Raw genomic sequence first — 24,843 nt, forward strand, 5'->3', positions numbered from 1 at the left:
GACTGGGGTGGACAAATGTAAGGAGTCGTACAACACCAGGTTATAGTCCAACAGCTTTATTTGAAATCACAAGCTTTCGGAGCTTTGCTCCTTCGTCAGAAAGCTCCGAGAGCTTGTGATTTCAAATAAAGCTGTTGGACTATAACCTGGTGTTGTACAACTCCTTACAAAGATAATCAGGCAGGGCTGCTACCTCCCTAGGCTCTCCACGACCATGATCCACCCCCCCACCCGACCAGACAGCCTCCAGGCCACCCGATATTGCACCAGCCTGAATCCAGCCAGCCGCAAGGGGACGCCATTTTGGGGCAGGCAGCTCGCTGGTTCTATTTAAATGAGGCCCGATCCTCAAAATGGCTCCGGCCTCTCCACTGCTGGAACAGGCGAGAGGCCAGCGCCGTCCATTGGTTGATCGCCAAAAAGTTAACATTGACCCCATTTAGACAGGGAACGGATCAATCCTACCTCAATGTCCCTAAGCAATATCTGACTCAAATTTACATCCCGTCAACTGCATGATAACAGCTTAAAACTTTTACATTACGTGGACAGATTGACGGGATTGAACCTGTTTTCACTGGAGACAAGCAGATTGAGAAGAGATATAATCCAGGCCTTTAAAATGCCAGAATATATGGGTGACCTAGATGTAAAGAGGTTGTTTAATTCCCCTCCCCCACCCCACCAACCAAGTTTTCTTCCCATCTCACCTGACTAGATCTGGCCACCACCTGATAGTCACTCCAGTATCCATTCTTCATGTGTGAGTCTAGACAGCGAGTATCGGCAGGACCTTGTACCGCGGAGGGCATCACAGCTGAGTCGATCTTGTCCTCACCTGACACGCACTTTCCCATAGGGGTCATTGGATAGCGATTAGCAGTGGCAGCCCTAGCTGATTTTTCCCCTTCCTGACTCAGAGGCACTGAGGCCAATCGCAGTGTCATACAATCACACTGGTTACGGTCATCTGATTCATCATACCTGTGCTCTTCCTGTATGCCTCGGCTGTACACTAAAGGTGGTGAATTTATCATCGATGCCATCAGGAGCACTGCACACAGTAGTTTTACTCAGTTCAACACGTAGAAATTAGGGTTGAATAATTTGTTAATATTTTTTATTAAGTTATTTTCTCCACATTCCCAAATGAGTCTCCCTATATCACAGGTACAATGGAAGTTCCCTTGAATAGCATCCTCTACAACTGCCTGTCCTCTCTCACTTTGCAGATATCTATGCTATCGGAATTGGGGAAATACACAAACAGTATCTTGAAAGTTTGGTACCTGTGAAGAGAACAATAACAGAAGGTCAACAGTATGCCTTCTATCTACCAAGCTACCATTATCTGAAAGAAGCACAAGAAAAGCAGAAAAAGAACTGTAAGTAGATTTAATCTGCATAGAACATAATCATTGCAAACGTGTCCCAATCTATCCAGGTCAATGGAGAAGGCACCAGCAGCCATCTAGCCAAATGTGAATTCTTCAAGTGCTGGATGATTTGCTGATGAATCACTGTTGCAATTTGTCCTAGGCCACCAGGTAAATTGGATGGTGAGGCACTACGCTAGAGGCCTCCGTCTGGGAGGAGTTTTGTAGGGTACTTTTAGGTCCCATGTCGGACCGGGCCATGGGCTGTTTGCTCGAGTGCAATGTTGTGACCATGAACCAAACACTAAGAGACCCTGATATCCATGATATATATTTAAGAAGGTTTACTGAGCATGAGCCAGCCTGAACAATAGTACAGCAATCAAAGAGGTTCACTTACAAAGAAGACGTCTGAAGGGATTTGAGAGGCACTGCACAGATAACCGGAATTAACCGAATTCCCCCCCAACCTTGCCTGGAATTATAATTTGGCTCCAAGCCAATCAGAGCATGTGCCACACCTTCTGACTTTCTCAGTTCATATAGGTCCTAATGTCCACACTTTGACATTCCCAATTCTTCTGGGTCTGTGTCAATGGACAGACAGTGAGCCAGAAATAGCACAAAACTTAAAAATAAACCTTCACTTACCTAACAGTGACCCTCTCACAGCCATGGCAGCTGAAACATGATGACTCACAGGTGTCTATCATACAGCTAACCAAATGACATGAGCATATGTTTGCAACCAGAAAATAAAAGGTAAATTGTTCTACTGTACATGTTCAATTTGTTTTCTTAAAACAGTCAGTCAGTCAGACACTCTGAATCCTTCTTTCTACAGGCCACTCAGTCACAGGCTTCATATAAACTCCCAAGAAGAACTTCTGCAAAAGTTCTTCCTGGCACCGAAGTTAAAGTAAAGCAAAGTTCCAGGCCATCCATCCACCTTACATCCGACTTTGCAGCATTTGTCTTCCTTGATATGTTTTTCCATCATTCGCACAGCTCAGGAGCCATCATAGTATTCAATCTCCTCTATCAATGCTTATTCTTATATCCTTCAGTTCTATTCCTATCCAGATATTCATCCAACTAACTTTTCCCTGCCAATTTTTTTCCCCCTCCCCTCTTCATTTCCTGGAAGTGGGTACCAGCTACTATCTTGTCAAACTGGTCATTCTCGTGTGAGACAGTGAGTAGCAGTGGGCTATTTGACCACAGGAGGGAGTGCCAACACAGTCTTCACCCTACATCCACACACACATACTTACAGCAGTGGGCCAATGGTTACCCACCAGGAGGAAGAACCTTTCTCTTGTCCTAACCTATAGCTTTAAGGGCAATTATAGTATCCTACTGCATGCCTGTGTTGCAAAAACTAATCTGAATTGGACCAATTCAGAGCATTTGGATTCCAAGTTCGGTTCATTGCTTCAATTAAATTCGGTTATTCCTTCTTTTTGTTATGATGTGGAGATGCCGGTGATGGACTGGGGTTGACAATTGTAAACAATTTTACAACACCAAGTTATAGTCCAACAATTTTTATTTGAAATCTACAAGCTTTCGGAGGCTTCCTCCTTCCTCAGGTAAATGTTCAGGAGCTCCTCGAAGCCTACGCATTTATACATATAGAACAATACATGGTGTTTACAGACTGCCCCTGCAACTGCCCGTTGCCAAGGCAATCACCGTGTTCAGACAGAGAGGTGTCACCTACAGAACCCCCGAATACACATTCAACAAAAAAACAAACAGGAAAAAAAAGAGGCAGAAACATCCGGAAGGCAGAGAAAGCCAGCAAATGACCCATTATATTAAAAACAGATAGCTTTTGTTCGCTGGTGGGGTAACGTGTAGCGTGACATGAACCCAAGATCCCGGTTGAAGCCGTCCTCATGGGTGCGGAACTTGGCTATCAATTTCTGCTCGACGATTTTGCGTTGTCGTGTGTCTCGAAGGCCGCCTTGGAGAACGCTTACCCAAAGATCGGTGGCTGAATGTCCCTGACTGCTGAAGTGTTCCCCGACTGGGAGGGAACCCTCCTGTCTGGCGATTGTTGCGCGGTGTCCGTTCATCCGTTGTCGCAGTGTCTGCATGGTCTCGCCAATGTACCATGCTCCGGGGCATCCTTTCCTGCAACGTATGAGGTAGACAACATTGGCCGAGTCACAGGAGTATGAACCATGCACCTGGTGGGTGGTGTCCTCTCGTGTGATGGTGGTATCTGTGTCGATGATCTGGCATGTCTTGCAGCGGTTACCGTGGCAGGGTTGTGTGGTGTCGTGGACGCTGTTCTCCTGAAAGCTGGGTAATTTGCTGCAAACGATAGTCTGTTTGAGGTTGGGTGGCTGTTTAAAGGCGAGTAGTGGAGGTGTGGGGAAGGCCATAGCGAGGTGTTCGTCGTCATTGATCGTTCGTCGTCTTTTTGTTGTGCAAGAGCAGAAGAACTCTACATCTAAATAGTTCCACTTCATTGGGTTTTGATTTTATTCTTAGATGACTTACAGTTTGCTGCTTGTGGCATCCGAGGGAAAGTGAGACAAAGACCCATTCAGAGAATATTTGGTGGTATCAAATCGAAAGAGTATGATTGGCCATGGCAAGTCATCATTGGTTTTCCAGGCAGAGTAAGTTAACATCTTTTAAAGCTCCCCATTAACAGAACTTGAAAAGGGTTGCAAAATATGTCTATAAGGCATAACATCCATCACCCATCCAACAAGGCTTCTCCTTCCACTTACAACCCATTAGTGTTTCTCTTTCCAACTCCCATCCATCGGTGTTTCTCCTTTTACCTATCATCCATTAATGTCTTCTCCTTCTAGCCCCATTCAGTGTTTCCTCTTCCAGACTCCATCCATCAGTGTTTATACCTCCAACTCCCATCTATCACTGTTTCTACTTCTCCTGTGCTATCAATGTTTTTCTTTCCAACCTCACCTATCTTGCCATTTCCAATGTACCAGCAGTTATCCTTCAAATTCCAAGCTATCATTATTTCTCCCCGCTTTTCTCTCGAATCTAATCCCGTGACCTCTGTGCCTTCCTAAGCCTGTTCCTTTCTGTACAGTTTCTTATTTGTACCAAAATATCTTATTCCTTTGTAGGAATTTTTTTGGTGACTGAAAACTCAATTTGGTGAGACCCCCTTTAGCATGAGAATAGTGGTCCTTTCTGGGAGAGGCTACTTTAGATCAAGAGATCAGAGTCAATATTGTGTCTCCAATTAACGTTGTGATGATAATGGAGAGGGAGATCCTGAGGAATTGCTACTTTAATTTTTTTTTAAGCTAGTGCCATCATCAAGTATTCCCCAGGTCAGTTATAGCACAAGTTAAGTTCAGGTGTGCTTCTACTCTAACCGAATAATTTGCCTGAACCAAACCTCAGAAATGAAACCCCTAATTCTCCAATGTGACATTTCTATTTTCCACACCACATTTAGGAACATAGGAAAAGGAATAGGCCATTCAGCCCCTCGAACCTGTTCTGCCATTTAATTAGATCATGGCTGAAATCACAACTCCAGTTATCTGCTTTTGCTCCATATCCCCTTTATGTCCTCCATTTCTTAGGGTCTGAGTAGGACTTAAAACCCAAGGTGAAAGAGCAGTGTTGTAACCCTCTTCACTAAAAAGACCTGGATTTATATATTGCCTTATCACATCTCTCAGAAAGGTCTAAAAGATATTTACACACAATGAACTACTTTAAAGTGTTATTTAAGCATAAACAACTGTTTTGCGCATGGGGAAAAAGCAGCAACAGGGTATTGAGTTAGACGATCAGCCATGATAATTTTGAATGGTGGAGCAGGCCCAAAGGGCCGAATGGCCTAGCCTTGCTCCTATTTTCTATGTTCCTATGTTTCTATAGTAAGATCCCATAAACAATGAGATTACTGACTATTTAATCTCTTAATTGGCTGTGGGAAAAATGTTGCCCAGGACACCGGCTGAACTCCTTTAAATAGTGATCTGAGATCTTTAAACTGAGGCCCCATCTACCTGTTTCAGGTGAATGTTAATGTCCAAAGACATTAATGGCACCTATGACAATGTATTACTCTCTCTGTACGGCACTGGCCAATTGGCCTTGATTTTATGTTCAAGTCGCTCTTCCAATTACTTTTATTTTCCATCATTTCTCTGCACAGGATTTTTGTGGAGGTTCGATCATCTCAAAACGCTGGATTCTCTCTGCTGCACATTGTATTAATGACACTGTGGGAATGACGAGTAATATAACTATATGGGCTGGTAAGAATCGGACTTTCTTTTAAAGCTTTTTCCAATTCTTCAAGGAACAAGTTACCATTGTCATCTTGACCTATTTGGTAACAATCTCACCTGTGAGTCAGTAGGTTAGGGGGTCAAAGCCCAACTCCAGTACTTGAGCACATATTCTAGGCTGATAATTGAATGCACTACTGCGGGAGTGCTGCATTGTCAGAGGTGCCATATTTTGGGTGAGTCATTAAACTGAGACCTAAAATATTGGGGTATGTAAAATATCCCAGGGTAATATTTGAAGAAAAGCAGGGTCTGGTGTCTTGGCCAACATTTCTCCCACAACCAACACCATCCACAACAAATTATCCAGCTAGCCACCTCATTTACTATTTATGTGATCTTGCTGTGTACAAGCTGGCTGCAGCATTTACCTATATAACAAAGCTGCTTGCACTTCGAAGTAATCCATCAGCTGTGAAGTTCTTTGGGAGGTCCCGAGGATGTGATAGGAGCAAGTTCTTTCTTTATATATGATCTGCACTAGATATATAGGGGCAGTTTTTCCTCTCCAACACCGCCTGGGAATGTTCAGTTCCCAAGTGTAAAGGGGAGGAAGAAGGGAACATAGCCCCATGATGCCAGGTCTCTGCCCACTTTGCATTGCCCAGAGATTTCCTGGGGATCCTGAGAGGGGTGGAGTGCTTGCACGGACCAATTAGAATCACATAATCTTACAGCACAGGAGGCGGCCACTTGGCTCATTGTGCACGTGTCGGCTCTTAGAAAGAGCTGTCCAATTTAGTACTACTCCCTAGCTTTTTCCCCCATAACTCTGCAAATTAGTCTTCAAGTACATGTCCAATTGCCTTTTGAAAGTTCTTATGGATTTTCTTCCACTGCCCTTTTCAGGTAGTGCGTTCCAGATCGTAACAATCCTCTGTGTGAAAAAATTTCTCCTAATTTCTCCTCTAGTTCTTTTGCCAATTATTTTAAATCTATGACCTCTGGTTACCGACCCACCTGCCAGAGGAAACAGTTTCTCCCGATTTGCTCTATCGAAACCCCTCATAATTTTGAATACCTCTATCAGGTCTCCCCTTAACCTTCACTGCTCTAAGGAGAACAATCCCAGCTTCTCCAATCTCCCTGAAGTCCCTCATCCCTGGTAAACCTCCTCTGTACCATCTCCAAGGCCTTGACATCCTTCCTGAAGTTTGGTGCCCAGAATTGTACATAATACTCCAGCTGAGACCTAACCAATGATTTGTAAAGGTTTAGCACGACTTCCTTGTTTTTGTATTCAATGCCTCTATTTTCAAAGCCAAGTATCCCATACGCTCATCAACTTTCCCTGCCACCTTCAAAGGTTTGTGAATATGCACCCCCAGGTCCCTCAGCTCTTACACCCCCCTCAAAATAGTACCATTTAGATTATACTGCCTCTCCATGTTGTTCCTCTCAAAATGTATCACTTCACATTTATCTGCATTAAATTGCATCTGCCATGTGTCTACCCATTTCACCAGTCTGTCTAAGTCCTTCTGAAGTCTGCTACTATCCTCCTCACTATGTTGCCAAGTTTTATATCATCCACAAACTTTGATATTGTATTCCCTACACCCAGTCCAGGCCATTTATGTATAGCAAGAAAAGCCATGGTCCTAATATCAATCCCCAGGGGCCCCACTGCATACTTCTCTCCAGTCAGAAAACATCTGTTCACCACTACTCTCTGCCTCCTATCCCTTAGCCAATTACGTACCCAAGTTACCATCGTCCCTTTAATCCTGTGTGCTTCTATTTTCCGAATAAGTTTGTTATGTGGTACTTTATCAAATGCCTTTTGAAAGTCTAAATATATATATATACACATCTACTGCACTACCTTCATCAACCCTCTCTGATACTTCATCAAAGAACTCAATCAGGTTGGTCAGACACAATTTGCACGTATTTAACAAATACGTGCTGGCTGTCCCTTATTAACCCATCTCCAAGTGAGAATTAATTTTGCCCTTGATAATGGTCTCTAGAAGTTTTCCCACCAATGACATTAGACTGATTGGCCTGTAGTTACCAGGTTTATCCCTCTCCCCTTTTGTGAATAGGGGTGTAACAATTGCAATCTTCCAGGCCTCTGTCACCACTCCCATTTCCAAGGAGGATTGAAAGATTGTGGTCAGAGCTTCTCCTATCTCCACCTTTGCTTCCCTCAGCAACCTAGGATGCATCCCATGTGGGTGACTAGTTAACTTTGAGTGATGCCAACCTATTTAGCACCTCCTTTCTATCTATTTTTATCCTATCCAATATCTCTACTCCCTCCTCCTCTACTGCGACATTAACTTCATCCTCCTCTTTTGTGAAGTCAGATGCAAAGTACTCATTCTTTACGTGAGTCATGCCCTCTGCCTCCACGAGATGATTTCCTTCTTTGTCCCTAATTGGCCCCACCATTCCTTTAACTATCCTTTTTATTTTTTGTATGTTTGCAAAAGATTTTTGGGTTCCCTATTATGTTACCTGCTAATCTTTTCTCATATTCTCTCTCATATCATTTTTCAATTTCTCCCTGCAGTCTCTGTACTCTGCCTGGTTGTCTACTGTATTCTGTACCTAACACTTGTCATAAACTTCCTTTTTCTGTTTTATTTTAACCTCTATTTCCTTTGTTATCCAGGGAGCTCTAGCTTAGGATGTCCTATCTTTCCTCCTTATGGGAATATGATTGGTTTGTACCCAAACTATCTCTGCCTTGAAGGCCTGCCATTGCTCATTTACTGTTTTCTTGGCCAATCTTTGTTTCGAGTCCACCTGTGCTAGATCCCTTCTCAAATCACTGAAACTGGCTCTCTTCGAATTGGGTATTTTCACCATTAATTTTTCTTTGTCCCTTTCCGTAACTACTTTAAACCTAATTATATTATTATGATCACTATTACCCAGATGTTCTCCCACTGATACACACACTCCACTTGCCCTACTTCATTCCCCAGAACTAGATCCAGCACTGCTTCTTTCCTCATTGGGCTAGAAACATACTGATTAAGAAACTTCTCCTGTACACATTTTAGGAATTCTTCACCCTCCTTGCCCTTTACACTGTTTTTTCTCCAATCTATATTAGGGTAATTGAAGTCCCTGACTATTACTGCTCTATTATTTTTTGTATTTCTCTGAAATTTGCCAACAGACATGTCACTTCAGGTGCATCCCATCTGACATGTGGCTGGGTGTTGGGCAGAGATGGAGAGGAATATTGGAGCTGTGATTTCCCTGCAATTAACTACATGTTGTTTTTCTCTTTAAGTTTGCAGTTATATTCACACCTTTAATGTAAGTATAACACTACGTTGCTTTCAGCTGTCAGTTTACCACAGAAGGTTTCAATAACAACAATGAAGGATTTCTTATATAAACTGTGGACAAGAGGATCCATTCTGACTTTGGTCTGATAGATGGAAATAAACTGCCGAATCTTTCCTTGCAGGTTCAATCAGAAGAGAAAGACAGAACATTTGGCAAGAACTAACTGTGGAAGAGGTGATTATCCACGAAAACTTCAGCAGACCCTCTGAGATGAACAATGACATTGCCCTTTTGAAGGTTAAAGATCCCATCATATTCAGTGCTCATGTGAGGTACCTACCACTCCTTTAGGGTATCAGAATGACAAAAGGTTGCTTAAACACTTCATTGGAGAGCACAGTAAAATACAAAAAGAGAGGAATGACCTACAAAAACACAAATGCCTTGACGATAGAGGATGCTTGTGAGGCATTTAATCCTGTCTATAGAAGTTACAGCGTGGAAGGAGGCCATTCGGCTGGTCTTATCTGTGCTAGTTTTTTGTTAGGGCAGTCCAAAATAATCCACTGGCCTGCTCTCTCCATAATTTGTTATTAGCTGTTTTTTTCCGGGTGGGGCCAGGTGGTGAATTGTTGGATCATGGGAGGGACGTCCGTGCTGGAGAATGAAACACTATCACTTTTTGCATCCAACGTCGACATTAAGCATGAGTATCACAGGGTAAATCTCCCTTTAATTTGTGCCAACAATATCACTGATTCCTACGTCAGAAGAGCATTTCGAATGCAACATTTCCATTTCTCTCACCAGCCAATCTATCATCGCTCTCTGACTCAGATTACCAATCCAATGTCAAATTATGTGACACCACGTTTATACTTCCTTGTTGTCTCTCTCTATTATGACCAACATTTGTGCATCTTGTGCTGGGAACACCCTCTCACTGGGAACTCATTTGACATAGGACCCTTCCAGTTTGTAGCGAGAGGAACTTTCACAAACACGTGGATTAAGCATCTGTGAAGACTCCCCCAATGGTTGAGCTGGTTAAGGCATTGAGTAACGGAGCCATTCAGACTGGGAAGCTCCCAGGTCTGTGCTGAGTTTGTTGATCTCAGCCAGGAAAGCAGTAGCAATGCTGCTTAGTGGCCCAGGCTAATGGAACAGACATATTTCCCAGGTTCCCGTTCATGCTGTCCATCCAGAAACTTCTGCTGGAACTGCACGAGTAAGTTGATTGGACTGAACTTTGATGCCTCCCCATCTGCTTACTGTTTGGTCACTTGGGTGAACTTTCTTCATGTGTGAGTCTATCGGAAAGTGACCGACTGCTGTACATTGCAGGAGAGGATAGAGAAGGAAAGAGAAAAATGAGTAAAAGAATATGCCAGAGTGCATTACGTACAGCCCCCACCAACGGCTGGGAAAGTACCAAGCGATCAGTCACTCTCTTAAATCATTCCAAGGCACCTCCCACTCCTGGAGAGAGAGGGACAGACTGACACAAGATAGAAGCTGAGGTCACACTGTCAGCCAACCATATCCCAGTCCCAGATGAGGTAGGATAACCTTTATGTACCCCTATTCAGCATGGCCACCCTGTCCCCATAAAGTGTGTAACACTACTGTATCAGCATGAAAGCTATGCCAATGAGCATAACAGACAATCAGTGCTTCTGTAAATGCTGTGTTTAAAAAAAAAACGTACAATAGGTCTGAAATTGTGAGACTTTGCTCCAGAGTGCAGTCTCGCTCACAGTTCAGAACAGAAAATTTTGCAGAGAAGTTTAAAAAGAAAGGCTGGAAAAATCAAGAGTGCGACAAGTCTCCGCTCCTGGCCTGGAGTCTGGCTTGACAGGAGCTCCTGGCCCAGAGCCTTGAAGTTCTGGGGTAACAAAAAAAACAGAATATATAAACGCCGATGTGTTTCTTTCCAGTCTTAAAATTTCCAAATGACATCATACTGCTCAGGGTGATAGGTTGTAGGTGTGTTTTAACAAAAGTTATCAACTTAGAGTAGAGTACATACCAACAGGTATGAAGATGCGAGTTCATGCTCACAATTTCACACACAGTAGGGTAAATTTTAACTTTTACTGCTGGACGAACTTCAATGGAAAAGGAAATTGGCCAATCTGCTATTGCCCGGTGATAAAAATTCAAATTACCCACAGTGAGTGCTAAATATCAAATGGACCATGGTGTAGAAGTTTTGAGCAGAGAGACAGGAAAAATTTGATGACCAGTCATCTTGAGCCTCTTCGATCGAAGCCTTGAACGTAAATGTTAGTTGGGACTAAGACCCTTGCTTAGATCCACTAATGGAGAGTCCAATGATGCAGTGCTGCAGCTACAGTTTAAATACTAACTATTTTATTGTAACTATTTTAAAGTGATACAGAATCGATTTATACCCCTGAGGGGCAAGAACTCTAATTGCCAAAAAAAACAGCCATGGACAACTAAAGAGGTAAGGGACAGTATAAGACGTAAGGAAAGGGCATACAAAAAGGCAAAAAATGGCACAGATCCTGGCGAATGGGAAAGATACACAGATCAACAACAGGTCACAAAACAGATAGTAAGAGCTACAAAAAGAGAGTATGAAAAGAAACTCGCAAGGGATATCAAAACCAATACAAAGAACTTTTATAGTTACATTAGGAAAAAGAGGGTGGTCAGGAGCAGTATTGGCCCCTTAAAAACTGAAAGTGGGGATATTGTCATTGACAATGGGGAAATGGCGGACATGTTGAACGATTACTTTGCGTCAGTATTTACAGTAGAAAAAGAGGATAGCATGCCGGAAATCCCAAGAAAACTAATATTGAATCGGGGACAGGGACTCGATAAAATTAACATAAGTAAAGCAACAGTAATGAAGAAAATAATAGCACTAAAGAGTGACAAATCCCCAGGACCAGATGGTTTCCATCGCAGGGTTTTAAAGGAAGTAGGTGAGCACATTGCGGATGCCCTAACTATAATCTTTCAAAGTTCTCTAGATTCAGGAACTGTCCCTCTGGATTGGAAAATTGCACAAGTCACTCTGCTTTTTAGGAAAGGAGAGGGAGGGAAACCAGGGAATTATAAACCAGTTAGCCTAACATCTGTTGTGGGGAAAATGCTGGAGTCTATAATTAAGGATCGGGTGACTGAACACCTCGAGAATTTTCAGTTAATCAGACAGAGCCAGCATGGATTTGTGAAAGGTAGGTCGTGCCTGACAAATCTGATTGAATTTTTTGAAGAGGTGACTGAAGTAGTGGACAGGGGAATGTCAATGGATGTTATTTATCAAATGCCTTCTGAAAGTCCATATAAAGTCCCATATAAGAGACTGTTAGCTAAGATAGAAGCCCATGGAATGGAGGGAAAAGTATGGACTTGATTAGGAAGTTGGCTGAGCGAAAGGCGACAGAGAGTAGGGATAATGGGAAGGTACTCACATTGGCAGGATGTAACTAGTGGAGTCCCGCAGGGATGTGTCTTGGGGCCTCAATTATTCACAATATTTATTAACGACTTAGATGAAGGCATAGAAAGTCTCATATCTAAGTTTGCCGATGACACAAAGATTGGTGGCATTGTAAGCAGTGTAGATGAAAACATAAAATTACAAAGTGATATTGATAGATTAGGTGAATGGGCAAAACTGTGGCAAATGGAATTCAATGTAGACAAATGTGAGGTCATCCACTTTGGATCAAAAAAGGATAGAACAGGGTACTTTCTAAATGGTAAAAAGTTAAAAACAGTGGATGTCCAAAGGGACTAAGGGGTTCAGGTACATAGATCATTGAAGTGTCATGAACAGGTGCAGAAAATAATCAATAAGGCTAATGGAATGCTGGCCTTTATATCTACAGGACTAGAGTACAGAATTTATGCTGCAGCTATACAAAACCCTGGTTAGACTGCACCTGGAATACTGTGAGCAGTTCTTGGCACCGCACCTTTGGAAGGACATATTGGCCTTGGAGGGAGTGCAGCGTAGGTTTACTAGAATGATACCCAGACTTCAAGAGTTAAGTTACGAAGAGAGATTACACAAATTGGGGTTGTATTCTCTGGAGTTTCGAAGGTTAAGGGGTGATCTGATCGAAGTTTAAGATATTAAGGGGAACGGATAGGGTGGATAGAGAGAAACTATTTCCGCTGGTTGGGGATTCTAGGAGTAGAGGGCACAGTCTAAAAATTAGAGCCAGACCTTTCAGGAGTGAGATTAGAAAACATTTCTACACACAAAGGGTGGTAGAAGTTTGGAACTCTCTTCTGCAAACGGCAATTGATACTAGCTCAATTGCTAAATTTAAATCTGAGATGGATAGCTTTTTGGCAAAGGTATTAAGGAATATGGGCCAAAGGCAGGTATATGGAGTTAGATCATCGATCAGCCATGATCTTATCAAATGGCGGAGCAGGCATGAGGGGCTGAATGGCCTACTCCTGTTCCTATGTAACTTTGTTTAGAGATAAACATTCATTGCACCTCTCTCAAGACTCTTGAGCTGCTTACGAACAATGACAGAGAGGAAAAGACCCTCTGGTCCATCCAGCCTGTCCCACACAATTGTGATTCCTCCCTAGTCCACACAAAACCATGTGATCTCCTGGGAGAGGCAAAAGAAAGATTTTAAAAATCACAGGCCATTTTGGGGGAAAAAGATTTGGGAAATTCTTCTCCAACCCCGTTAGGCGATTGAAACTCGTCCAGGAGATCATTCTGGCCCTGGTAATTCTATGCATTACATTTCCTACCTTTTGGACAAGGTGATCTCCGCCCCAACCAGAAACACGTCCAGCTCTCATTTGAAGGAATTCAGCGAATCGGCGTCCACCGCACGAACAGGGAGCCTGTTCGAAGTCCACTATTCTCTGGGAAAAGAACCACCTCCTGGCATCTAACCTAGATCTGACCTTATACAACTTAAAATTGTGACCCCTGGTCCTCCCTAACCTATTTAATTGGAATAAATTGTCAACTTGAACACAATCTATTCCCTTTTTCATCTTATAAACCTCGATCATATCAACCCTAGGTCTATCTTAATAACTAAGATGCTTCAAACTGGGAATTAAACTGGTGGCCCACCTCTGCATCCTTTCCAAAGCCTCAATATCACCCACCATGTGAGGAGGCCAAAACTGGACCCAGTATTCTAACTGAGGCCTCATTAACATATCTGGCAAAACAGACGTCCCCGAAGCAGCTTGCTGGCTCTGGGCTGGTGCAATATCGGGCGGTCTGAAGTCCAACCTGGCCAGGATATGAGGTAGGCCCACACGGAGAGCTCAGGGCGACAATGGCCCACATTATCCTTGCGGAGACCACAGGAGCCTTCTTGCTCTTCCTAGCCTCACAAAAATAATTCTAGCCCTTACCTTTTCAGACCTCTTCTACTATACCATCAGATTATACTGAGTGGAACATCCATGGTGTACACTCCATCCAGTAGGCAAGTAATGGCAACCCAAATGGCATCGGGGTCCTGTGAACATCATAGAAGCCCGATTTGCACAGATTAAATGAGGCTCTTGCCTGATTCAGGCAGATGCCTCAGCCGCCCAGCAAAAGGCTTCTGAGAAAAATGGCGGTAGAACAGAATGACAAGTCCACCATTTTAACTCCGCCACTCCCCTGTTTCCACTGGGCGGAGGGAGTTAACATCTCACCCTAGATGTCTATACTATAACCAAACTGAATCAATCCTGTTTATATCTTGCAGACCTGTTTGTCTGCCTTGCACAAAGAAGAGTGCACAGCTACTTTTTTCAATAGTGGATAACTGGGATGAAGTATGTCATTACGAAGGTAATGCAATTTCACAAGATTTCTCTTTTAACAAAGAATCTCAGATGGACCAATAACTGCCACTAGTATGTCAGATAAGGATTTGTTGATGATTAGTGTATAGCTTGCTGTTACAAATTTTGGGTCTGCTCTAGGTATTCTCTCGGGTTCTATCTCACTGGTCTCTCCCATTAGTGGGCTCAGTGTCCCTTATGATCAGACGTTTACCTTTACTGCTCAATATCTAGGACAATGCAGTGATCCAGGTGTGGTAACAATGACACCGCTTGTTATGTAAACTGCCTACTATAATCTCAAACAATTTTACAACACCAAGTTATAGTCCAGCAATTTTATTTTAAATTCACAAGCTTTCGGAGGCTTCCTCCTTCGTCAGGTGAACGATGTGAAAACGATGTTCACCTGACGAAGGAGGAAGCCTCCGAAAGCTTGTGAATTTAAAATAAAATTGCTGGACTATAACTTGGTGTTGTAAAATTGTTTACAATTGTCAACCCCAGTCCATCACCGGCATCTCCACATCATTACTATAATCTCAGACAGAGAAGAAAGAACTTGCATTTATACATTTACATACCCTCACATACGTTTAGCCTATCTTTGGGTAGGTGAGCTGACACACTCTCTAGCAAGAGAAGGCCAATTTTAAACCAACAATATTTTTACTTATAGTTTTAAATAAAATATCTGAACAAACAGAATACTTACAAGGAATTTCAATTTAATTTAAAACACTCTGCACAACATAGAAAATAATAAAGCACACCACATTATGCCTGTTAGTGGGCTAAATTCATTTTTCTGATCAGCAAATCTCTGAAACTAGTCAGTGCTAACCCTAAAGAGAGGGTTCTCTCCCACTGTCTTGTCTTCCATTCTACATTATTGCAGACTGTCTGTCCATCCTTAGCTGGACAACAATTTTAATTTTATATTGAGCTTTTAACATAGAAAAATGTCCCATGGCACTTCACCAGCGTGTACTCAGAAATAAATGGGCATCGAGTCAAAGAAGGATATTGCAAGGGGTGACCAAAAGCTTGGTCAAAAAGGTAGGTTTTAAGGAGGATCTTAAAGGTGGAGTGGGAGGTGAAGGGGCATAGGGAGGGAATTCCAGAGCATGGGGCCTAGGTGGCTGAAGGCACAGGCAAGGTAGGGTGAAGGGAGGGTGGATGTACAAAAGGCCAGAATTGGAGCAATGGAGATTTTGGGATGGGTTGTAGGGCTGGAGGAAGTTACAGTTATGGAGAGGGACAAAGCCATGAAGGGTTTTAAACATGAGGATGAGAATTTTAAATTAGAGGCATTGAGGGACTGGGAGCCATTGTAGGTTAGGGAGAACAGGAATGATTGGAGAGTAGGACTTGGTGCAGGATAGGATATGGACAGCATAGTTTCGGATGCCCTTAAGTGTATAGACGGTGGAAACTGGAAGGCAGCCAGGAGACCAATGGGATAGTTGTGTCTAGCGATGACCGATGTGATTGTTTTAGCAGCTGATGGACTAAGGTGGGACAGAGGCAGGCAATATTACAGAGGTGGAAGTAGGCGGTCTTTGTAATGGAGTATATGGGCTGGGAGTCTGGTTCAGCCTGAGACAGTGGTCAGGGAGAGGGATACAATTGGTGGAAAGAGTGTATAGTTTGTGGCAGGGCCAAAAACAATGGCTCAGACTTCCCAACGTTTAACTAGAGGAAACTGTGGCTGATCCATGACTGGATGTTAGACAATCAGACTGACAAAACAGGCAGCAGAGGAGTCGAGAGAGGTGGTGGAGAGGTAGAACTGGGTGTTCAGTGTATATTTGCAGGCATGGGCAGCATCCAGCTCTCCCACTCCACCACTTCTCTCAACCCTTCGATTGTTACCATTTGTCAGACTGCTTGTCCAACACCAAGTTATGAATGAGTCACAACTTCTTCCAGCTGAGCTTTGGGAAGACCAATGCCATCATCTTTAGCCCCTGCCACAAGCAACACTCCCCTGCAACTGACTCCATCCCCTCCTTGACCATTCACTCAGGCTCAACTAGACCACACACAACTTTGGCATCCTGCTTGACCCCAAGCTGAGCTCTAAACCTAACATCCTATCAGCATCAAGACTGCGCATTACCAACTCTGCAAAAATGTCCACCTCTACCCCAGCTCAGAAACTTTATCCATGTTTTTTGTCACCTCCAAACTCAACTACTTTGATATGTCTTCTTGGTGGCCTCCCATCCTCAACCCTCCATGTATTCTGTCCTGCTTGTCCATCCTCACCTGACCTACTTTGGCTCCCAGAAGACTAGGTCTAGTTTTTCTTCTCATATGGAGATATGCTTGTGGAGGCAGATTGGTTCTCAGTGATGGACACTCTTGGGCCATTACCAACTAACAGTGCCTGGTTCCTGACTATTCAATAAGTTCAAGTGTCACTTCCTTGGTATATTAAAACAGTGATAATAAGAGCAGTTGAATAAATGGAGCTAAACATGATGTTCATTTTTCCTCCCAGATGATGTGTTGACAAGTCACGGTGGAAGAAATCAAAAAGTACTGTCAGGGTATGTGAGTGGGTGGGGAATCGTTAATAGAAGGTCAAGTATATTATCTCTCGACCTACACCATGCACAAGTGTACATTCAGGTATGTAGTTTATCCGGTTTCTTTTTGTACCTCTTTTCCCTCATATGTCCTATTTTGGGATGGTTGACCAGAATGGGCTCTCTGGTATTTAAAAGGTTTACGTACTAGCTCTGATCTAGTCTTGCAGTGTTCTTAGTGTTCTATTCTTTTGTAGTATCGTATGACCTGCGATTCACCATACCCATTAACTGAAACCATGTTCTGTGCAAAAGGAGATGAGACAGACAGCTGCAGAGGTAAGCCTTTCTTTCATCCTCCTTCCATCAGTTTTCTCCCCTCCTCTCTCCTAAAGGTATTGTCAGAGTCAGCGTCAATGTTCTCGCTCAATCTCTACACATATACATCCATCCAGCGTGGTCACAGGATAGCAAACGGGAGTGGAACCCTGGATAATTTTCCCCTCCCTAACCCAGGGGCCCAAGGTCAACTGTAGTGTCCCATCATTGTTCTGGCTGAGGTCAGCTAATTCAACACTGACCGGGGGGGGTGGGGGTGGGGGTGGGGGGCGCTCCTACTCTGATTGACTCTGTTTCTCACTGCATAGAACCTCTGAACTACTGGGGAAACCCTACAAAGATAAAGCTTTAAACATGTACTCAGTGACATACGGTCACTCAAGGGGCAACCATTTGGACATCCTCTTGCTGCTCAGCTGCCATATTTTCATTGGCTCCCAACAGTGCCAATATGAAGAAGAGGTCGAACTCTGACGGTACCCTTGGCTACATAATTCTGCATTGCCACTGAAGGAATTAGCTGAATCTGCATCGACTATAGAGGCTAATATGATGTTAGCAGTCCCATATTATTGGGCATAGAGGCCCAAGGCTTGCAACGAGTCCTGGTGTATCACAGTGCAGCCGGCGAGCTTGCAGTATGCTGGGACTTTGCAACAAGGCCCCAAAAATTGGGCAAATGCGAGGGCCTTCCCATAATCATAGAGTCTGAGTGTCATTCCAGGCACACATTGCCTGTTTGGAAAGGGTGCTAAATGGGAGGCCTGCTGGGTGGCTTTCTCCTTATAGGCTTACTTAAGTGCCCTCCTTCATTCAGGTCTCTAATGGCCTACTCTTGAATTGGTACTTTGTGACCCAAATGGAAAAAGAATTGTGATATGCTACGGGCAGCTAGCAGCTGTTGGCACCCAAAATTCCAACCCTGACCTTCCTCTCCCCTGGTGCTACCAGCAAATCACACACTACATGCTGGGAATGCCAGAAAAATATTTAAACAAACGGACCATGCATTGACGTGTCAGGGCAGACCATTTGGGTGCAGGAGTCCAGCGCAGAGCTTCACATGACAGAAGCGCGTATCGAGAAATAAAGAAAGATTTGCATTTATACAGCGCCTTCCACAATCTCAGGACGTCCCGAAGCGCTTTACAGTCAATGAAGTACTTTTTGAAGTGTAGTCACTGTTTTAATGTAAGAAAAGCAGCAGCCAATTTGCCCACAGCAAGGTCCCACAAACTGCAACCTGATAATGACCAGGTAATCTGTTTTTTTTTTAGTGCGGCTGGTTGAAGGATAAATATTGGCCAGGACACTGGGGAGAACTCCCCTGCTCTTCTTTGAAATAGTGCCATAGGATCTTTTACATTCACCGAAGAGGGCGGGTGGGGGCCTTGGTTTAATGTCTCATCCGAAAGACGGCATCTCCAACTCCCTCAGTACTGTACTGGAGTGTCAGCCTGGATTTTTCACTTAAGTCTCTGAAGTGGGACTTGAACCATAGTGCTACCAACTGAGCTATGACAGACACCTTGTGACACCAAGAGTGGAGTTTAGCCATGTTCTTCGGATCACATGTGTAGTATAAATCAGGTATGAAGGCCTAAACTGACACTGAAGCGAAGTAGGGTGAGACTTTTCCCCCTCCCTCCCCTCCAATTTTCCTTGCTCCCTCAAGGTGGTAAAGCTCCTATCCTCTGCTTGGCACCTCAATGTAGCAACATCGTAACCTCAGTGCTTGCAAGGTCAGGGTATGTACTGCCATCCTACTGTTCTGTGCGTGGCACACTGGCTCCCCACGCTCTGCACCTCACTATACTATGGTAACTAACATTGGGCAAAGCACGTATTCCAGCAACTCAGATCAGGCAGAAGACAAAAAGCCTGAATTTGACATTGCACTTTAAAGATAAAAGCATTCTTACACAAACATAACCATGGGGCTAGTGTCAGAAGGTACATCAGTCCAGAAACAAATTTCAATCATGGATTAAACAAAAACAGGTACCACTGTGCACTGCCATTGAGTGCAAGGGCACAGGATCACCATCACAGCTCCCAAATTTAACCAACCATGTTTCAAGGGGGAAATGGCAAGTAACAAACAGAATGAGATCAAATAGAAGGGCATATCAATACAAGCCTCCTTTGTGGAGTTCCGTACATTGTTTCATGTACATTGAACTACATATGCCCACATAATGATAGGGAGTGAACTTTATATAGTGACTTATGGATGACTGCTTCTGGTGAATGCTTTTGGTTTTTAACAACATTATTGAAGTACTGTTGATGACCAGTGGATTTTGTTTGGTTGGGTCACTATAGCCTTGTGAGCATCCATAGGCAGGTGGGTTGGTGCATGTCCCTCTTGCGTGGTGCCTGGGCTATTTGAAGGATGCGGTCAGGTTGTCGGCCAAAAAAATAGGAACCAGATTTTGGGCGACGTCGGCGGGTACGGTTTTTTTTCCAAACTGGGCTATTTTCAATAGCAGCTTGACCTACATTGACCAGGTGTGGATAGGCGGAGTCTGCTGGCTGTCCCTTCGGTGGTCACACCATCAAACTCTGGTCAGATCGTGATACCAAAGTTTCCCATGTCTATTTCAGGCAAATCAGAATGGGAAGGCCCAGGAAGCAGTGCAGTTGTGTGTTTGGCAACTTCTGCAAGCAGAACACACTCATTTCCTTCAAGTCCTTCTGGATCACAAACCATTTCCTGACTCAGAAAGGACCTGAACTCGAGTCCCGTCAATGTTGCTCAGGAACCACGGGCCAGGAAGTGTACGAGTCAGAGGTATTCTTGACTCCTTCAGTTCATCAGAGAACAAGATAGTGAGCTTGCTGTGTGGGAACTCTGGTTGTGAGCCCAGCCTGGCATTCCATTGTGTAGCGATTTGGTGTGTCACCAAACCTTCGCAGGAGATCAGAGGGGCGATTGTTCTTCTCTGATACACCTGGGGAATGCTCAGTTTCCAGCTGTAAAAGGAGGAAAAAGGGCTGGAGAACTATAGCTCTGGAGATAGGAAAACCATCCCTTAGGATTTGGTTTGATCAGACTCACAGTGTAACAACTCCTTGGTATTGGTTGTTGAAGTTTGACTTTCCCCAACTGACTTTGGCAGGAGACTCCGGGGGACCCCTAGTCATGCAGAGAAACCACCGGTGGATTCAGGTATTTGATCAGGGCTTTTTTTGTTTTCTGAAGCATGAAATATTCAAAAATGATCAACAATAGGTGCCATGAATATACTGCAAATTCCATCAGTTATTATTTGATTTAATTTCTTTTTAATTACAGTCTGATTCTCCTAATTCAGAGTGAATTCATTCAAATTAGATTTTTTTTTAAAACACTCTTTATGTTGCCATTTTATTTACTTAATTCAACTTACTGGATAATTTTTTTTGTGCGTAAAAAAATGACTGAATTAACAAGAGTAAACTATATGCTTATCAAGCTGAGAGATAGTGAACCAGATATTTTTCCGTATTTTGAATCCAATGTTAGCATCAAGGCACCCAGGTCAGATAGTACTCAGCCAGGTGCAGGGTATAGCCTTCCAACTATGCCCAACACAGGCTCAGATGGGAAACCTCAATGGCAGCAGTAGCAGTGTGACATCTCCATTTCCCATACCAGTCATCCTTGTGATCGAATTAATGCCAATTAGTGCTGAGGAACTGGGTTGAAACATGCCAAAGCTAAAAGAGTAAAACTGGAAGGGGTAGGGGACAAAACTGTGGTGTAGTGGGATAAATATTGGACTTTGACCCCACATGTTGGATGCTCAAAACAAAAGTGTGTTCCATTCCCCAACACTAACACCTCTTCACCTTTATGACCACAAAAAACTATGAGGAAGTAGTTTATATTTGAAATTTTAAAAAATATGTATTTTTCAAGCCCACTTTTTAGGCCTTGCAATGCCACAAACCAATCCTTAGTAAAGCAAATGGGCAGATGTTCCGTTCCAGGGCTTTACCTTGGCTGCTGTTGAGCTAGATACAAGGACTGCAAAAGTTACAGTGAGGCCTGTATAAACTGCTATGATATCGTAGCTGTGTGTGGTTGGAACAGACTGTGCTTCCAATGTCTATGTGTGCTACATGCTTAAGGTTTACACAAGTAATTTCCGGACGGGCTCCCTGATCTCCCACCGTAACTCAGCGGAAACGGCTGTCTAGGTCATTTCTCTGGGGTTACCGTTGGTCTCCCACCAAAGTTAAGGCAGGAGATAGGGAGAACCTCTGCGGAAATTCTACCCCTTATTCGTTATGGTTAATGTACAGTATGATAAGATCACCCCAGCTAGTCCCACTTCACCTTGGTGTGAGAACTGCTGTGCCATTTCACTTTTCACAGGTACATAAATTCTAGTGCAACTTATACCTTCTCGTTTCATCCCCTCAAAACTACCATAAAAACAAACAGCCCAACTATCTCCGTAGTGGTTTTCAGAACAGATTAATTGGTACATTTTTTAGATGTATCTATGAAGTTATGCCATGTTGAAGTGCAATGTTTAACAAATTTGCCACATTTAGTACAAGAGTAGTATTCAGGCAGTCACATAACATTAGGTGACACACCATTGTTTTCAATTTTTAAAAATTCGTTCATGGGATGTGGGCATCACTGGCAAGGCCAGCATTTATTGCCAATCCCTAATTGCCCTTGAGAAGGTGGTGGTGAGCAGCCTTCTTGAACCGCTGCAGTCCGTGTGGTGAAGGTTCTCCCACAGTGCTGTTAGGTAGAGAGTTCCAGGATTTTGACCCAGCAACGATGAAGGAACAGCAATATATTTCCAAGTCGGGATGGTGTGTGACTTGGAGGGGAACGTGCAGGTGGTGTTGTTCCCATGTGCCTGCTGCCCTTGTCCTTCTAGGTGGTAGAGGTCGCGGGTTTGGGAGATGCTGTTGAAGAAGGCTTGGCGAGTTGCTGCAGTGCATCCTGTGGATGGTACACACTGCAGCCACGGTGGGCTGATGGATGGGGTGCCAATCAAGTGGGCTGCTTTGTCCTGGATGGTGTCGAGCTTCTTGAGTGTTGTTGGAGCTGCACTCATCCAAGCAAGTGGAGAATATTCCATCACACTCCTGACTTGTGCCTTGTAGATGGTGGAAAGGCTTTGGGGAGTCAGGAGGTGAGTCACTCGCCGCAGAATACCCAACCTCTGACCTGCTCTTGTAGCCACAGTATTTACGTGGCCGATCCAGTTAAGTTTCTGGTCAATGATGACCCCCAGGATATTGCTGGTGGGGGATTCGGCGATGGTAATGCCGTTACTCTCCCTTGTTGGAGACCTGGCACTTGTCTGGCATGAATGTTAGTTACCACTTGTCAGCCCAAGCCTGGGTGTTGTCCAGGTCTTGCTGCATGCGGGCACGGACTGCTTCATTATCTGAGAGGTTGCGAATGGAACTGAACACTGTGCAATCATCAGTGAACATCCCCATTTCTGACCTTATGATGGAGGGAAGGTCATTGATGAAGCAGCTGAAGATGGTTGGGCCTAGGACACTGCCCTGAGGAACTCCTGCAGCAATGTCCTGGGGCTGAGATGATTGGCCTCCAACAACCACTACCATCTTCCTTTGTGCCAGGTATGACTCCAGCCACTGGAGAGTTTTCCCCCTGATTCCCATTGACTTCAATTTTACTAGGGCTCCTTGGTGCCACACTCGGTCAAATGCTGCCTTGATGTTAAGGGCAGTCACCCTCACCTCACCTCTGGCATTCAGCTTTTTTGTCTATGTTTGGACCAAGGCTGCAATGGGGTCTGGAGCTGAGTGGTACTGGCGGAACCCAAACTGAGCATCGGTGAGCAGTTTATTGGTGAGTAAGTGCTGCTTGATAGCACTGGTCAATGACACCTATGAATCATGTAAGGTTACATTTACAGCATTACCCAACCAGCATCCACTGTGAGAGCCACTCCTTTCTGGGAGTGCCTAATCAGGGAATCAGCCCTATAGATGTAAGAATTCCATGATCAGACAATGCAATGGAGCATTGTGCTTCCACACCCACAGTACACTCATATACTGAGTTCTCGTTTCCAGCTGTGCCGTTTCAAGAGAGCGATGAATGGGGCCAGGCCCTTCCCCAATAGCATAAGAGGTAAAATCGGAGGTCAAGCCTCATCTCAGGCCATACTCCACATCTCATCTCCCAGCATCTGGCCTCACAGCCATGGTGGTAGAAGATGAGAACAGGTCGGTACTCTTAGATTTGGAGATCCAAGAGAGAAGTGGAGAGGAAATGCTTTGAAAGAAGAGGGTCTGATCCTTGATAGAGGAAGAAAAAAGTACTTGCTACTATCCTCAGTGTGAGTTACAGATGCACAGACGGATGCGTACACACAAAAACAAACAGGGACATGTTCTGAAGCCAAGCTAACAATGAACTCTTTCTGACACACCCACAGGTTGGCATCATCAGTTTTGGGAGAAAGGCTGTTTGTGGAGAGAACGTCATGGGGTTTTATAGTAGTGTGCCCAAACTGATGAGCTGGATTAAAGAGAGAGTGACAGACCTGGAGTATGAATAAACAGTCAACAGCACAAACACAGACTGAATGTACTACATGCAGCAGAATGTCAAACCAGGTGCTCAGCAAGCTGGACGTTCCTGGCAAAGAGCTGAGTATCTCAGCTATACAACCCCATGTATACAATTTGCAGAATTGTGTATTAAACAGTACTAGTTGAAGCTTAAAGGCTAAATCTTAATGTTGGTGATATTGGTAGGCAAATAGGTAACATTAATAGGACATTCTTTGTCAAGTATTAACTAATGTATTTTAAGTGCATTAATATTTCCATTAAGACAGCAGCCAAGTGTTGTATGGTGTGTTAAGCATTCATCCATTGAGGTTAGCAAGTCATTTTTGGTCAGATACCTTGAAACAACTGAACCTGAAAAAAGATCTCGCAGTCTAAATTCAAAATATTCCAATCAGACTTATTGATGAGAATCATAGAATTTAAAGAGACCATTTAGTTCTTCGTGTCTGTCAGTGCTGCCTTTTCTACTAGAGCTGTCTGCATTAATCCCATTTCCTCGCACTTTCCCCTTATCTTTTTATATTCTTCCTTGTCTAATTCACTTCCAAATTATGTTAAATCTCTAACTCAATTTCTACGTGGTAACCTAGTCCATGTTCTAATGTCCTTCTGCATGAAAACATTTCTCCACCTTCTCCCTTTGTTCTTTTAATGATAAATATAAAAAGGAGG

General features: G+C 43.7%; 1 protein-coding gene across 1 annotated transcript in view; it reads left to right on the top strand.

Moving 5' to 3' along the window:
- LOC137299248 (complement factor B-like) overlaps window positions 1–24,316 on the top strand; it is a 49,634-nt gene extending 25,318 nt beyond the window's left edge. Inside the window, exons 10-18 of the mRNA XM_067967910.1 lie at window positions 1,233–1,385; window positions 3,879–4,009; window positions 5,539–5,641; window positions 9,105–9,255; window positions 14,653–14,738; window positions 17,238–17,368; window positions 17,523–17,604; window positions 20,727–20,776; window positions 24,033–24,316. Coding sequence (XP_067824011.1) covers window positions 1,233–1,385; window positions 3,879–4,009; window positions 5,539–5,641; window positions 9,105–9,255; window positions 14,653–14,738; window positions 17,238–17,368; window positions 17,523–17,604; window positions 20,727–20,776; window positions 24,033–24,155 — 1,010 coding nt within the window. The 3' untranslated portion in view covers window positions 24,156–24,316. The remainder of the gene's footprint in view (window positions 1–1,232; window positions 1,386–3,878; window positions 4,010–5,538; window positions 5,642–9,104; window positions 9,256–14,652; window positions 14,739–17,237; window positions 17,369–17,522; window positions 17,605–20,726; window positions 20,777–24,032) is intronic.
- The last annotated feature ends 527 nt before the right edge of the window (window positions 24,317–24,843 follow it).

This window comes from Heptranchias perlo, chromosome 28, assembly GCF_035084215.1.
Source record: "Heptranchias perlo isolate sHepPer1 chromosome 28, sHepPer1.hap1, whole genome shotgun sequence".
In the NCBI taxonomy this organism is placed as follows: Eukaryota; Metazoa; Chordata; class Chondrichthyes; order Hexanchiformes; family Hexanchidae; genus Heptranchias; species Heptranchias perlo.